This window comes from Daucus carota, chromosome 4 (genome assembly GCF_001625215.2).
Source record: "Daucus carota subsp. sativus chromosome 4, DH1 v3.0, whole genome shotgun sequence".
NCBI classification, from domain to species: domain Eukaryota; kingdom Viridiplantae; phylum Streptophyta; class Magnoliopsida; order Apiales; family Apiaceae; genus Daucus; species Daucus carota.
Genome location: NC_030384.2, coordinates 30,017,739 through 30,029,909, shown reverse-complemented (window position 1 = coordinate 30,029,909; position 12,171 = coordinate 30,017,739). Strand labels below are relative to the sequence as shown.

The following is a 12,171-nucleotide window of genomic DNA, read 5'->3' as shown; positions in this document are numbered from 1 at the left end:
ATCTTGATTCAACGGTGCATATTTGAGATGCTTGCGGTTAGACTAACTTGGATAACAAAATTAAATATTGCTGGTGAAACTGAACCAAAGCCAAGAAACAGCCTCAAGATTGTGACATAGATCAACTATACTCAGCTGTCTGAATTTTGAATATGTGATATATGCGTATAGTATAATTTCAATTCATTGCAGATAACCTTCGTTGCCAGAGGTTTCCCCTGTGTCTGCATATAAATGTAAACGACAAAGTTACATCACCAATGTGGATGGACTATTAAAGTTTGCTTTCTGGTTCTATCTTGTAACTCTGCAAAAAAAAGCATGTATTATCGGGTTTTAAGTTAGTACACCTTTGTTTGCCGATTAAGTTGCAGGATGAGTAGTGGCATTATTATTAGCCGTTAGGAGGAACTAAAGAGGATGTTGTGCTTACTTGATTCCAGAAATATGTAGGTAATTTAGCATACAGAAAAATCAGTGTCGTCTCTGCAATTGGGAGTCGGTCTAATCATACACATATATATCCAGATACTTCAGGGTGGAAGAGTGTTGATTGCGGCATGGACCAGATAAGATGGGATGGCATACTCACATGGGATGTTGATTCCGGTTACACTCAAGCAGGACTAAATAGACGAGTTCAGAAGAAAACAATCAGGGATGAATTTAACACCCTCCGGATTTTCCCAAACAAAACTCAGGACAACTGTTACATTGTGCCTGCTGAGACAGAAAGTATTCGATACATAATACGAGCTGGATTTTACTATGGAAACTATGATGGTCTCTCCCGCCCTCCCACATTCAATCTCTTCATTAACGATGTAATATGGACAACTATCAACACAGCAGAAAATAATGGTGATCCGTTTTACAAAGAAATTGTGTACGAAAGCAATGGATCAGGGGCTCTCAGAATTTGCTTACTGCAGATTATAGGTGGAGGAGTTCCATTTATCAATTCGCTTGAAGCAGTGGTCTTATGGGACAAAATGTACTCCCAGATGGAGAGTAATACCACATATAATCTTATCAATCGGACCAACTTTGGAGGGGAGGAAATCAGGTACATGGTTTTGAGCTTCCATACATGATTTGCACACAATTGTTCCTAAACAAGCTCAGAGGTATCCAATGTTGTAGTATTCAAATAGCTCCGGCACAAATTGTTTACAATTTTGATACATTTCAGTAATATTTCAGGTTCGACCCTGTAAAAAAGGATGAAATGTACAATCGTATATGGAGCAAAGGACTTACACCGTCAACTTGCAGCAGCGTTATTGGTTACACAGATGTGAATTCCAGATTTGAGAATTACCCTCCTTACCTTGTGCTCATGAGTTCTATTGAATCTAGCAGCCTGGATTCGATCTTTCTGACAGTTGAGCTTCCTGAACATCAGCAATCAGCTTACTTTGTTTTCTACATAACAGAACTAGATTATAAAAGTCAGAGTGAGACAAGATTCATAAATATCCAAATTGATGGTCAAGATCAGGGGACAGTGGAAGCGCCATCTGCAGGTGAAAGCATGGTTATAACCATGTACCCTGTGATAGTATCAGGTCCAATTTTGAGCATAATATTGACACGGGGAGAAGGGTCTACTTTGCCTCCGGTGCTTGCTGCCATGGAAGTATTCACAAAATTTGATCCAAATGTGAATTACACAACTCAATCATCCGCACCTGCAGGGGAATATATATCGTTTGCATACTTGCTGATAATTTCCTTTATCTTTTTATTTGTGGTATGAAAGTGATAAGAGGCTGCTTTATATATAATGGTAAGCCAAACCTGGAATGAATACAAAATTTGATCATTTGTTTATGTTCTTTTTGTACAGGGCAAACTGGAATAGAATGGACATCTAAGAATGGAATAGGTAAAAGAAAATACAACCTCAATAAATTTTAATAAAAATTGAGTAAATATAAAATTATTATACAATAACAAGAATTGAGAAGAAATCAGTTAAAAGGAGAGAATGGAGCATTTCTTTTTACTTTAAGATGAATGAATGGAATAGAGAAAGAAATGAAATTTTTGAACAATTATTCATAATAGAATTCGAATTGGATTTCATTACTTTATCGTTCGTTCGACCTCAGCAGACAACATAAAACACAAACACAAGAGAATAACAAGCAGTCAGATACGTTATAAGCTTAATACAAAGTTCCGTGTCTATACTTGCAAGTTGCAACTGTATGCATTTAAAGCTTAAATCTTGTCAATCCTCTTTCATAAAGTCTCAAGACAAAAAACATATATCAATACAAGCCAACCTCAAAATGAATAATCCTTCAAATCTGCCCTTGAGTCGGTAATCTCCATGTCGCCTAAGCATTCTTCAGCACTGACTGGAGGTAGTTGCTTAGTCTTTCGCTTCAAGTTGTGTTTGTGCCATTCACTCTTAAAGTGCTCCCTGTATTGCTTTGAATCACCTACATATGCATTGCATGTACTGCATTTGCTCTGCTGCTTTACATCTCCCACAGCATCTGGTTTTTTCTCAGAGATTGTTTGTTTGTTCAATTTCTCACTCAGCTGGAAGTCAGCACCTGTAGATGCCTTGGGTAAGCTTGATGAAGGTTCCTCGTGATCATCATAGTGATCAACATTTGTGTCTCCTTCTGCATGCACAGAGATAGCAAGGATTTCCAACCTACCCTGCAAATTCCTTACCATGGCATCACAATCTCGGAAAAAGCCAGGCTCCATCTCACAGATCTGCACAGCCATTGGGTAATATAATTATAAAAATAGAACTATATATAATATCACAGAGTAGCTTTTAAAGAAGCCCTACACCCTGACAGCACTTTAAACTGGTTGGAAATCCCGAGTACATCATATCATGAACCTTGGGGAAAATAATATCTGAAGCTGCAAAAGAGATAATTCTTACAAGAAAATATGTTCCCTTTAACGATAATATAATGACCATGACCCTGGTATCTATATTGGGATTTCTAATATTTCAGAAAACCAGATAGAACATGATACATCACATACCTTAATATTAAAGATTAGAAAATACATAGTCTTTTTAATAAAAAAAAAATCAGGTTAAGTCTAAAATGTAAACATTTAACAGTCTGGTCTTTGTTTATACATGTCAGGAATTGATGCATTCCTGAGCTATTTGCGACTATTTTTGGCATTTTCAATTGATAAAATTTCAGGAATAACAAATGAAGTTAAATTAACAGGACAGAGAGTGTTTAAAGAGAATTCAGAGAGAAATGAGAGATATAGAGGCAGAATTTAAAAGATGAGAAACACAAACCCTGGAGAGAGAAAGTAACGGAATCAGTTATAGATAGAGAAAGAGAAGGTTGGTGGAAATACATCCATTTTCATATCATAATTGCGTTAACTGAAATGTAAAATGCTACTGGTAATTATACTACTAGTACACATATGTAACTAATCCTCCTGAAATGACCTTAATACCCTTACAACTCTACTATTATCACAATACTACTACAATACTGTTGCTAAGACACACATATCCCGACAAGACTCCAATGTGGTGTTTGGTTCGGATGAATGGGATTGGAGGGAACGGAATGAAATTTTGTATATATCTTGGGTAAATGTTTAAAATTCAATTTAGCTAAAAAAACACAACTCAACTTACTAGTAAAAAAAACTCAAAATCTTCATTTTTTCCTCCATTCCTTTCCTAGCCTCCTACACTAGAGCTTAAACCCTCAATTCGACAAAGAATAGTCCACTCTCCTACATGCCCAATTTCTTCACAAATCTTGACATAAAAAATTTACACTCGCTCAATTGTTTTTTTCAAATCTTCCATCCTACCTTTTATTGCTTCCCTTCAATTTTACTCATTACATACCATCATCCCCAACCAAACACAACACAACAAAAGAATAATTCTTAAATGCCTTCAGGTGGAAGCACAGGTTAGTTCGCATGGCTAAACAACTAGTTAGCTACGATTCATAAATTACACATAAGTTGCCTTCCGCTGCAAGAACGAAAATTTTGAGTAACCATAACCCAGAAGCGTGGTGAATCACAGCTATTAAAAATTCAAATAATTAAGCCCTGAAGAATTACCGACACATGCAAGGGGGAGTGAAAGATGGGAAACCCAAGGCACAGATAAATGATAGTGGAATCTCATTAAGCTCAGCTTAGAGCCTAGGTAGACATAAGTCAAACTTTCCTTTATATTGCTATGCTGTTTTCTTTTCTTCTTCTTGTGTTGGTATTTTACACTTCAAAGGATATTTCAATTGTTACCACAGTATCAAGTTAAGGATTATCTACTCTACCAGCTCGGGTATTACTGTCAAACAGTTATATTGTGCTCTGTATCACTATAATAGATTATCACCCCTAGGCAATATTCACACAACTGATAAGAAGATCAAGGGCAATGAGGGTAATATAAATGCACTTAGGCATTGGTGAAGCAATTTGCATGAATAAAGCTTCATAGTCCAACGGTAACAATTTCCTAGACCTTATTTAGCAAAAAACAAAATAAATACTACAACTCGAAAAATAAAAAATAGAAATCTTACAACAGATAGCTGATTTCCAGATTCTTCTTTCGAAACAATGCTGGATTTCCATTCATTTAATTTCTCGGAAACAGAAGAGAAGGCCTGTCCAGGCACAGTCAGTCGTAATCTCATAGGAGATCGTTTTATGGGGAAGTGTTTCTGAAGCTCGCGAATGACTTCAAGGGCCTGCAGAGAGAATACATTAGGATTTAGGAGCCAAACTCTGTCACCCCGCAAAACAAACAAAGGCACCAGAAAAACAATTTAATTACAAGAGATACGCTATATAGAGTTTAAATTAACTAGTAATATACTAAATCAGGACGAACGTTCTATGAAATAGAACTTGTTCTGGTTTTGCAAGACAAATGATTCACATTTAAATGAAAACAAGATTCAACTTCAGACTGGCTAAAAAAAAATTATAAAGGGTGTCAATTTGTTTTATAAACTCAGGGCAATGTTTATCATTATAGATGATAGTTTCTCATATATAAGCAGGAACAATTGACACACCTGTTTCTTCGAGCTGTTGTGCGGATCAACTGCGAAATGTATTTCATGCATTAAACGCTCAATCATGCTAATAGTATACGGACGATGAGTTTCAGGGTTTATGGTCTTCTGCATGACAATAGTTGCAATATCCCTAAACTGACTTGATAACTGCGATTCTCGTTCCTTTCCAGCAACTTGTAGCTCTCCTTTTTCCAAAATCTGGCAGAGAAGCAGTACAATAGTACAATTATTTACAATGAAACTATTTTGCTCATTTTAGGCCTATAGATGATGACTGAGACATCAAATGACTAGACATGGGGTATTACAAACCTCCAAACAGATTTTTTCATGATCAATCTTTTCATCATCATCATATTCGTCCTGCCCGAAAGCTTTCTTTAAATCCCTGGATTTGGCAAGAACTCCTTTTGATACATTAGAATACACGGTGTGTGATTGCAAGACTTCATCCAAATCTTTCTCTCTATATAAAAAAAACAACAGAATTTTTTTATAAGTACATAGCAGTACATGATGAAGAGCTTTTCTACAGGCTTAAACAGTATAGACTATAGAGATAAGTAGAGAGGGGAAGTTAGTTTACATATTGTAATTATATGAAAGATGAGGAGATATTTTTTCATAATAGTGTAAAACATGGAAAAACAAAGACAAATTTACCGGTAAAAGGATTAGCATAAAGTGACAGAAAGGGATTAACACATGTATGTGATAAAAAAATTGTATACCTAGTGATTTATCAAGATAAAGGTTCCCAAAAATGTATAAAATTTGCACACGCACTGCAATCATCTACTAAATCCTCATGCAGAGCTTTACAATAAGGTTGCAGCTATTAAATTTCGAAAAAGAGAATAATCCATAATAAAATTAATTAAAAATAGCATATTAGAGCATCTTCTGTGACTCCAGCCTAGTTCGAGTACCAAGTTAAATAACATATAAGCTTATGTAAGAAAATGGACAAATAATTAGAGATGATATAAAAGCCAACATCAGGTATATATGCATCACAGATTACACTTGGCAGTATTAACATGAACAAAATCCGGTGGAAATCAAATAATGTATCAACAATTAACAAACATAGCATAATTTTGGGTCGTTGGAGTAAATATCGAGCGGCCAGGATTATAACAAATTTTTAATATGTCCAGCACTTTTCAACCCTGGACAAGGAAAATGACCCCATCCAGCCTTTTTTTAAGCAGGATTGATTAAAAAGCGCTAGACATATTAAAGAAAATAATATTCTAATCCTGGACGCCGGATAATCACCCAACGGCTCAGAAATAGTTGGCCAGTTAACACGTCTACCCTAACATGAATACCAAGAGTGTATTTAAAACATACAAACATCCGGTTGAAATCAAATAATGTATCAACAATCAACAAACATAGCATAATTGTCGAAAAAAACAAAATAAAAAAGAAAAGAGTCCGTACACGCCGGAGCGCCAGGAGAGAACTTTGTTCTTGTAACAAGCGATTTCAAAGCGACAGCCGTGTTTCTTGAGACGCACGACAGCAACATTGGTCAGCCTCTTCTGCCCTACAGGTTGCACAATCGTCTTTGACATGTATCTAATATTCTAATTCTTTATATTCTGTGTTGTCTGCATCATCAGTAAAGTAAATTGTTGTTAGAATCTGCAACTTCAATTGCTCAAATATATAAACTATATACTCATGTCCATAATTATCAGACTTGAATTAATTGGGCAAAACGTGTAATTTCACGACGTATTGAACACAAACCTCTGCTCTTCTTTCCGGCGGCGGCGCGGCGGCGGCGGCGGCTTCTTGTTCTTTCGTTTCTTTCTCGATCTTCTTTTCACTGATTTCTTTGATTGTTTGATTTCCCCCTTCTCTCGTAAGTCGCGGCTTGCTCGCTTATTATACTCCCTTTTTTTTATTTTAATTATCTTTATTCAAATTTCACATATATAAAAAATTATTAAATATAATATATTTTTATTATTGTCATTATCATAATTATATTAATTGTATATGAATATAATCAAATTTTCATTCATTCCATTAGAATTACATTATTATTTAGTTAGAAATTTTTTGTAAATTGTGTCGCTAAACTATATTTAGTGATTAAAATTGTATTGAATAAACAAAATGACAAATATTATGAATTTAATATTTTAATATTAATATTTAATTTTAATATCCCCTCACACAAATCTCTGAATTTCCCTATCTCTTCACCACGCACTGACATCTATACTTTTCAATGCAAACTCAATCATCCCACCTACAGGCCGGGAATATATATCGTTTGCATACTTGCTGATAATTCCCTTTTATCTTTTTATTTGTGGCATGAAAGTGTTAATAGACATTGTACATCATTATGCTACCTCAATAATTTATATATAATGATAAGCTAAACCTGAAATGAACACTAAATCATTAGTTTTAAAGGTAAGCCAAATGAACACTAAATTTCATCATTAATTTATATTCTTTTTGTATATAGGAAACTGAAATACAATCCACAAAACTGAAAAAGTAAGATCTTTACTAACTAATAAACTTAAGAAGACGAGAAAAAAATAAAAAAGATGAAACTGTGTAGATTGGGAGGGTCGTGGCCACCATCTAGATTCTAGCCTCACGAAATCAATAAAACGATCATAAAAATATTGAGGGTTGCAGGCAGTCGAACCCAAAAACTCATGGTGTTAGGAGGGAGGCTTTACGAGGAATATATTATATTCAAAAAAATCAAGACACATCCAATCACAACTTTAAACTTCATATTTTTCTTCACTTTCAATTTTATAAATGAAGTACGCAATCTCCAATCATCCATTATTTTATTTTTATATATAAAGTCATTTGCTGTATAACTCTGTATATGAAGTTGTACTACGCATATAAAGTAAAAGTTGTTTTATTTATAAAATAAAGTAATGGTTGGAGATGGAATCAAGATATAAAATGAAAAAAAGGTGAAAAATGAAGATGAAATTGCTTTATTTATAAAATTGTGATTGGAGATGACTTGCAACTCTTCTTCATCATGTTTCTCTTTATAAATTTGATACTCTAAACATTCTCTATTTCATTATTTTTTAACATTAGATTCACAGGGACCATATCATTTTTCTTCTAGTGATTAATATATTCTATCATGTCCAGTTTTATTGGATCAGTGAACTCACTTCATCATCCACATTCTAATTTTCAGGCATTCATATATTCACACATAAACTATCTTGAATTTTCTTTGAACTCTAACTCGGATATCTAAACCAACTAAATGAAAGTAGAAGCATTTATCAGAATAGCAGCAAACCAGACACCGAATGTAGATAAATCTGTGTTCAACAGGCCATTGTTTCTAATGCAAGTATGTGTCCTGGTGTCTGAACTGCGAGGAATAGGATTAGTGCTTTATGAATTTTCTTTTCAAAAGGGAAGGAAAAACCTCAGTGAACTGAAAAACCAAAAAGTTATCAGCAACAGCAAGGGTTCATCGTGCTCTCCTGGAAGCCGGAAACCTGGTCTAATATACACAAAATTCAATAGAATTATGCTAGAGAGAGTACTTATTCCAATATTTTGTATGTACTGTAAAATCTGCACAGAAGAAGTTTGTAAAAGGATCCCCGCCTAGATTTGTTCTCCATATCTTTGTTCCATACAAGAACCCTGCATCTGCCTATGCTCGGGTATTATAAAATTGCCAACAAATTTCCTTGGGCACTTCATTAGCCTCATCAAATAATTTGTTTGAAAATATATTCTTCTGATACATAAGCTGTTTAATGTATACTACAAAACCGCCTAATAAGGAATTTTGCCTCCTTGTTGCCTCTCCCCCTTCCTCCCTTACCAAACTATAAATCAACCATTTGTCTTCTATTTTAAGTAAATCTTGTGATAGTAATAAACTCTTCTAGCTCTTTTCAGTGAAGTTGCATGCAATGGCGAAAGTTGGGTGGATTAATCTGGCATTTCTTTCCTTACAATTACTACAATCTTTTGCCCAATGTAATTTGGTTTTTACAATTTTTTTTTTTTATTATTGCATCCATGTTATCAATTTAAGTTTACACGTGTACTTGATTGGGAGCTATGGGTGCAATACATCGATGCCCATGCTTATGCCCCTGTCCCCCTTTATGGTACTAGTCGATTGCAGAAATTTAAATTCACACACTTTTGCTTTCGCTGAAACTTGGAAACTCTCTTTATGGTATATTTTTACTCGGCTGGTTTGTGCAAAATGTGCCACTGAGAACTGATCCATAGAAAATCTGCTATGAACTGGCCACCTATTTACAAAGTGATCCTATCATCTTAAGAAAATGCATGTTAATTTCATTAATCTGAGTGTTAGTATTCAAAACATTAGAAACATATGTGTAAATTTTATACGCTGGTTTGTTAATGTTTTTCACATGAGTGCTGATATTATCTCCTGAACATAATAGTATGAATGAAACAAAATTTAACTTTGCTCATCATACATTTGAATTATGTACAGATTCGCCATCAGATATATCTGGATGGCGGAGTATTGATTGTGGCACGAACAGGACCCAGTACGAAGGCATGCTCCAGTGGGAAATGGATTCAAGCTACACTGAGACAGGGTTGAATATACTGGTACAGAACAAAACAACCAGGGAAGAGTTGAACACCCTCCGATTCTTTCCAAACAACATCCAAGATAACTGTTACTCTGTGCCTGCTGAGACACTAATTGCTCGATACATAATCCGGGCTGGATTTTACTATGGCAACTACGACGGTCTCTCCCGCCCTCCTGCATTCAGTCTCTTCATTAATGATGTAATATGGACAACTATCAACACAGCAAAAAATAATGGCGAACCTTTTTACAAAGAAATTATGTATGAAAGCAATGGATCAGGGGTTTTTAAAATTTGCTTAGTGCAGATTAAAGATGGAGGAGTTCCATTTATCAATTCAATTGAAACTGTGGCTTTATGGGACCCAATGTATTCCCAGATGGAGAATAAAGCAACATATAATCTTGTCACTAGGACTAATCTTGGAGGGGATGAAATCAGGTATGATCCATCTAAATCTTGAGCTCCTTTCACTCATTTTTCGTTGAAAATTACAATATGATTGTTATACTTTACTTCTGTCCTAAAATTAGAGAACTTATGAAAAGCTCAAAAATATATATTTTCAGATTCGACCCTTTGAAATTTGATGAAAAGTACAACCGTATATGGAGTAAGGGAGTTACACCATATAATTGCGACAACATCACTGGTTTAACAGACTTCACTGCAGCACATGAGAATTACCCTCCTGATCCTGTACTTAAGGATTCTGTTCAACCCAGGGGCACAGATACAATCATATTGACCGTCGATGTTCCTGAATCAGCCCCACAAATAGCTTACTTTGTTTTTTATATAACAGAACTATTTGAAAAAGATACTGATGAAAGAAGAACCATGATACTAGAAATTGATGGGCAAGATCATGGGACTGTAGAAGCGCCATCTAAAGGAGAGACCACGGTAGTAACCAAGTATCCAGTGATAGTATCAGGTCCAACTATTAATATAACATTGACACGCGACAAAAACTCTACTTTACCACCGATGATAGCTGCAATGGAAGTATTCACAAAATGGGCTACACATGTGAAGCAGAATTACAAAGCTCCGTCATCTGGAGCTGCTGGGGGATTTATATCATTTGCATTTTCACTGATGATTCCTTTTGTGCTTCTATTGGTAGCATGAAAGTGGTAAGAGACATTTGAAGCACAATGTTATCGTCGTAAAATTATAATAAAGGTCACACATCTTTAATAAGTTAATCCTGTAAATGAAAATTTCATCTGAAAATGATAATCCGAACCTGAGATGTATACTAAATTTGGTAAATTGTTCATGTTCTTTTTGTAAAGGACAAACTGAAATATAAGGTACGAAACTTAATATTACAGTACAAAATTTTGAAAACTTAATTCACTGCAATAAAGATGAACAGTGGCGGAACCAGAGGAGGGCTAGGGATGCTAGAGCCCCTAACCTCCAAAAAACAGTATATATTTTTTTAGCCTCCGCTGAATTAGTAATGTCAATATAATTTTTCTAGCCCCGCTGAATTATAAATGTGAGGGACTTATCTTGTAAAAAAAATATTAAAACATATAAAAGATAATAGTTAACAATCAAGAATTGAAAGATATTGCAGAAGGCTTACTTGATAAAATAGAAACATTTAAATTTGTCTCTATGTTGCATTTGATGAAAGTTATCTTGGCAATTACTAATGGTTTGTCAGAAGCTTTACAACAAAGAACTCAGAATATTATAAGTGCTAGGACAATGATTGGAAGTATGAAAATTAAATTGCAGCTATTAAGGGAAGAAGAATGGGAGATATTTTTAGAAGATGCTCACTGCTATAAAACTTGTTTACTATTATTTTTATTTAACAAGTTATTGATCTTATTTCCAAGAGAAGGATAACCGTTTTACAGAAGGAATAACAGAGTTGGTATTTTGTATTGTCTCTTTGGACCATAGGAATTCATTTTCAAGTTTCGATAACTCAAAACTTGTCCGCCTTACACAATTTTATCCAGAAGATTTCTCTTCACTAGACCTAGAATTGTTGTCAAATTAGTTAGACAATTTTATCTATGATGTGAGAACGGATAAAAATTTATCTGGACTTCGACATTTTGGTAATAAAATGGTTAAGACACACAGACACACTTCTTAATCCTTTAGTGTATCTTGTAGTTGAGTTAGCGCTGGTTTTACGAGTTGCCACCGCTACTGATGAGAGAGTTTTTTCTGCTATGAAAACAATCAAGACTTATCAGCGTAATAGGATGGGAGATGCATGACTGAATGATAGTAATAATAGTATGATTATATATATTGAGAAAGCTATATTTACAAGTGTGGATAACGAAATATTTCAGACCCTCTGAATCTTAGTCATGGTTCCGCCACTGAAGATGAAAATAAAGATTATCATTAGGCATACTCACTGGTCCAACTATCTTTCAGCTTTTCTAAAAAATTACAAGGTATGCTGATAAATATAACTATTTAAAAGTTTCTACATTTTATTATAGGCT

The 12,171-nt window shown here is 34.6% G+C and overlaps 3 protein-coding genes across 4 annotated transcripts; 2 read left to right on the top strand and 1 right to left on the bottom strand.

The window, feature by feature from the left end:
• The first annotated feature begins 262 nt into the window (after nt 1-262).
• LOC108217180 (probable LRR receptor-like serine/threonine-protein kinase At1g07550) lies at nt 263-1,870 on the top strand. The gene is made up of 2 exons (XM_064092313.1): nt 263-1,066; nt 1,204-1,870. Exons 1-2 carry the CDS (start codon nt 561-563, stop codon nt 1,757-1,759), a joined length of 1,062 nt encoding a protein of 353 aa, XP_063948383.1. The 5' UTR covers nt 263-560; the 3' UTR covers nt 1,760-1,870.
• A 268-nt stretch (nt 1,871-2,138) lies between these two features.
• Nucleotides 2,139-6,986, bottom strand: LOC108215661 (uncharacterized). Of its 2 annotated transcripts, none has more exons than XM_017388196.2 (6): nt 6,825-6,986; nt 6,513-6,682; nt 5,376-5,529; nt 5,061-5,261; nt 4,563-4,730; nt 2,139-2,736 (listed from the first exon to the last, which is right to left on the bottom strand). In XM_017388196.2, the coding sequence occupies exons 2-6, from the start codon at nt 6,644-6,646 to the stop codon at nt 2,293-2,295; spliced, it is 1,101 nt and encodes a 366-aa protein (XP_017243685.1). In that variant the 5' UTR covers nt 6,647-6,682; nt 6,825-6,986; the 3' UTR covers nt 2,139-2,292. The 2 variants fall into 2 exon arrangements, with proteins under 2 accessions (XP_017243685.1, XP_063948382.1); XM_064092312.1 differs by having other exon boundaries at nt 6,513-6,673; nt 6,825-6,946.
• A 1,856-nt stretch (nt 6,987-8,842) lies between these two features.
• Nucleotides 8,843-10,918, top strand: LOC135152409 (probable LRR receptor-like serine/threonine-protein kinase At1g07550). The gene is made up of 3 exons (XM_064092657.1): nt 8,843-9,077; nt 9,574-10,123; nt 10,252-10,918. The coding sequence occupies exons 1-3, from the start codon at nt 9,011-9,013 to the stop codon at nt 10,814-10,816; spliced, it is 1,182 nt and encodes a 393-aa protein (XP_063948727.1). The 5' UTR covers nt 8,843-9,010; the 3' UTR covers nt 10,817-10,918.
• The last annotated feature ends 1,253 nt before the right edge of the window (nt 10,919-12,171 follow it).

What these genes read in the sequence shown, in the direction of transcription:
- LOC108217180 (XM_064092313.1), top strand. Translation starts at nt 561, where the DNA reads ATGGACCAGATAAGATGGGATGGCATACTCACATGGGATGTTGATTCC. An exon ending in TTTGGAGGGGAGGAAATCAG is followed by an intron (nt 1,067 to 1,203) that starts GTACATGGTTTT and finishes GTAATATTTCAG; the next exon opens with GTTCGACCCTGTAAAAAAGG.
- LOC108215661 (XM_017388196.2), bottom strand. Translation starts at nt 6,646, where the DNA reads ATGTCAAAGACGATTGTGCAACCTGTAGGGCAGAAGAGGCTGACCAAT. An exon ending in CTCTCCTGGCGCTCCGGCGT is followed by an intron (nt 5,530 to 6,512) that starts GTACGGACTCTT and finishes TTTTTTATATAG; the next exon opens with AGAGAAAGATTTGGATGAAG. An exon ending in ACAACAGCTCGAAGAAACAG is followed by an intron (nt 4,731 to 5,060) that starts GTGTGTCAATTG and finishes TTCTCTCTGCAG; the next exon opens with GCCCTTGAAGTCATTCGCGA.
- LOC135152409 (XM_064092657.1), top strand. Translation starts at nt 9,011, where the DNA reads ATGGCGAAAGTTGGGTGGATTAATCTGGCATTTCTTTCCTTACAATTA. An exon ending in ACTACAATCTTTTGCCCAAT is followed by an intron (nt 9,078 to 9,573) that starts GTAATTTGGTTT and finishes AATTATGTACAG; the next exon opens with ATTCGCCATCAGATATATCT. An exon ending in CTTGGAGGGGATGAAATCAG is followed by an intron (nt 10,124 to 10,251) that starts GTATGATCCATC and finishes ATATATTTTCAG; the next exon opens with ATTCGACCCTTTGAAATTTG.